The sequence below is a fragment of the Hyaena hyaena genome, unplaced genomic scaffold (genome assembly GCF_003009895.1).
Source record: "Hyaena hyaena isolate Hyena2069 unplaced genomic scaffold, ASM300989v1 scaffold_68, whole genome shotgun sequence".
Lineage (NCBI taxonomy): Eukaryota > Metazoa > Chordata > Mammalia > Carnivora > Hyaenidae > Hyaena > Hyaena hyaena.
This window is the reverse complement of record NW_024080700.1, coordinates 4,107,067-4,110,554: the sequence shown is the minus strand read 5'-3', so window position 1 is coordinate 4,110,554 and position 3,488 is coordinate 4,107,067. Positions and strand designations below refer to the sequence as shown.

The following is a 3,488-nucleotide window of genomic DNA, read 5'->3' as shown; positions in this document are numbered from 1 at the left end:
GGCAGGCCTTGGCCTTATTGGGTGCACTAGGGACACAGAATCACTGGGACCCACCTCAATCAATCACATGCCAATTGCCAGTCTTCAGTCTCTCTGTCTCTCTTGTCTCTCTGTTTCTTTATCTCTCTGTCTCTCTCTCATCTGAATATAAAAAGATGGGGAGTTGGTGAGAAAAAGTGGTATTCTCTTGACAGATCTTCCTCCAGGCTTAGATTAATGTAAATGATATTCTCTTTCTTTGCCTCTGTCACCAGTATCACAGGAAGAGACCATTAGTTGGCCTCTTAACATAATTTTGGAAAGGAAATGAGAAAAGAGACAAAAAGAGAGCTTCTGTGCTATTGGGCCAAATTCAAGTGACAATCATCCTGAAATAAATTGGGCAGCTGCTTTTGCTTGTAGCCCATGACTTATTCATCACTATCTCCCATAGTGCCTTGCATCCAGTAGGCACTTAATAAATGTGGGGGATCTGGTGACTCTGAGTAGGAAACATACACATGTAGAATCTGAGAGAGGTGACCTGGAGATCATCTAGACTTCCTTCCTCACTTGGCCAATGGGGACACTGAGACCCAGAGAAGTAAGGTGAAATGAACATGCTCACATGACCAGTTTCCTACAGAGTCAGACTCGGAATCAGATTTTCTCAATCTCTCCTTAAACTTCCTGTTCTTGTCAGGAACTCTGAGGAGAACTCGGTGGACTCAGTGATCTGCCTGAACTTGAAAATCATCCACCAACATCAGACACTCCTGGTGGTGACAGGTGGCCCTGGGCACAGTGACCAAGGGTATGGCCCAAGCAGAAAGGTCCCCTCCAGGCAACCTTGGTCCTGGGGCCCCAGTCCCGCCTGGGGTTGGAGGCCCCAGTTAGGGTAGGTGGCCCAGGCAGCAGCAGTCAGACGGGCGGCTCTGAGTGAGGTAGGAGGAACGGAGAGCTCAACGGGGAACTGCTCGGAGGGTCGGGCGTTTATGATGCCCGCTTTGCGCAGCCCCAGCGCTGAAGTCCATGTGGCAGCTCACAAAACCTGCAGCCTCGGGCGGTGACAGGAAACATGTAAACAAAGCCTACCGACCACTTCTGAAACTGATAGCAAGTCACCACAGATACTTGCTGAAAAGATGAATTACAGGAGGAGTGGTTTTTTCTTTTCTTTTCTTTTTTTCTGTGCGCTGGCGGGACAGGATGAAACAAAGGGAGGTGCAGGGCACAGTGGAGGGAAGCAGAGAGGACAGTCACAGCAGACAGGGACGGGGAAGGGCTTCAGAGCACCTGGGACATGGCTGGGCCACCTAGGAGGGGCTGGGTACATGCACGAGCCCTCAGCTGCACTGCTCCAGATTGTTCTCTGGGCTTCAAGTTACGGAGGCCTCCCATGTGTCACAGTGGGGAAGTGAAAAGCACAGGGGCCCACTCTGCTTCCTAGCACAATTTTGGTTTATAGAAAGGATGATGCATACCCGACCGACACAGAGGTCCTGGCATGTTTCCCCACTTGCCCCATAAATACCTCTTAAGAATACTGGCCTCAAATACAATGAGTGGTAACCTATCAGATGATACCTACAGGGTTTCTCTTAAGCAGGAGTCCTGGGAGCCCTTTGGACAGAGCCTTCCTTCCTGCCCCCTCCTCTTCCCTAACTTCTTGCCCACGCTGCGCACCCCATTCCCATTTCATCCCAGCTACCTTCTGGCTTCTATCATTCCCACATACTGCTCTCCGGTAGCGAGAAACAAAAATAATTCATCTTGCAAACTTACAGCAGCAGCTTCTCTGGTAACAGATGAGTACCTTTGTGCTTACAGGGCCACCGAAAACGCTGGCTACAGCCCAAGTGCCAGGATTCTCAGCAGAAGGACAGGTGAGCTCGGTCCCGGAACCATCGGCGTGCTCCTTCTGCCTGTCCCCTACACCGCAGACTGGTTTTCATTGCACACATAGACCGTGCTTGGCTGGATTCTCCTTCTGATCCGCTCAGGCACTTTGGGGAGGATTTGGAAGGTCTGGGGCAGCAACTCTATGCAGGCCTCGCGGAATTTTTTGATTCTCCAGCAGTAGACGATGGGGTTGAAGACAGACTTGAGGTAGCTGAGCCACAGGACGCAGGAGCTGGTGGTGTAGAAGGAGGAGCTGCAGTAGAATCGCCGGCTGAACACAGACAGGAGGCTGTAGATGGAGTGCGGCAGCCAGCAGAGCGAGAAACCCACAAAGAGGATCAGGATGGTGGTGCAGGCCTTGGTCTTGAAGCTCAAGTCCAAGCTGACCTGCTGTTGCCGCTGCAGCCGTCGCAGGCCGGCCCTGGTGAGCTGTCTGAGGTCCAGGCTGTCCGACTGGTTGTGCACGCGGATGGCGTTCTTGCGGACGGTGTGCAGGATGCACAGGTAGGAGCACAGCATGACGCCGAAGGGCACGAAGAACACGGCCACCACCAGCGCCACCACGTAGGCGCGCTCCGCCGCAAACTCCGTGTAGCCCAGCACGCACTGCGGGGCCCGCGCCGGCACCTCCACGGACGTCCGGCCTGCCAGCGAGGGCGCCGAGACGCAGAACGAGAGCGCCCAGGACACGGCGATGATCCTCTTGGCCCGCCGCGGGTTCAGCTTGTCCTGGCGCTGGACGATGATGAGAAAGCGGTCCACGCTGATGATGAGCAGGATGGCCACGCCCTCCAGGACAAAAAACCAGTACAGCGTGGCGGAGAGCCGGCAGAAGTAATCCCCAAAGTGCCAGTGGACCGTGATCAGGGTGACGGCGGTGAAGGGCATGCAGCATAAGGACAGCATGATGTCGGAGAAGGCCAGCGTGGCCAGCAACAGGTTGATGGCAGAGCGCATGGCTGGCCTCTGATACACGATGATGCAGACCACGGCATTGCCCAGGAACCCCACCACGATCATCAGCATCATGATTATTGCCAAGGATATCCTGAGGGGCGCCGGCGGTGGGGTGGCCCCGGAGTCTGACACATTGCTCCCATTCAGCAGCAAGAAATGGTAGGTCTCAATGGTGGAGCTGTTGCAGGCCATCATGGGAAAGAACTTGGAACTGGGACAGAAACGACTGGAAGGGCTCCCCTCAGCGCTTTGGTGGCTGCCATATTCTGTCTGCCCGTTGCATGTCTTGGATGTGGAGGATGCGAGGATGGCAGCGGGAACGTCGTTCTTTGGGAGCACTAGCCAGGATTTGCAACTCATCAATCACAGCCTCATCAACTGCGTGACAGCCCACTGTGTCCGCAGCTCCTACTTGGACGTTCTCTGTAGCCTAGAGCAACGATGAGCAGGGGAGAGAAAGGAGTGAGACTTTCCAAGCACGTTTTGAATAGAGCAGCGTTTAGATTTTACAGCGATTTTAAACTGAATGAAGAGAAAGAATGGCTCATTGATTTACCACTCAGGACAAAGCTTGGTCTTCACAAATATTATAAGTCTGGTCAAGTAGCCTAGGGAAATCTAATCAGACCTACTTTATGTGGGATGAGGAC

The 3,488-nt window shown here is 53.5% G+C and overlaps 1 protein-coding gene across 1 annotated transcript; it reads right to left on the bottom strand.

The window, feature by feature from the left end:
• Positions 1-1,911: 1,911 nt before the first annotated feature.
• GPR45 (G protein-coupled receptor 45) lies at positions 1,912-3,198 on the bottom strand. The gene has a single exon (XM_039232573.1). The coding sequence runs from the start codon at positions 3,196-3,198 to the stop codon at positions 1,912-1,914; it is 1,287 nt and encodes a 428-aa protein (XP_039088504.1).
• Between the last annotated feature and the right edge of the window lie 290 nt (positions 3,199-3,488).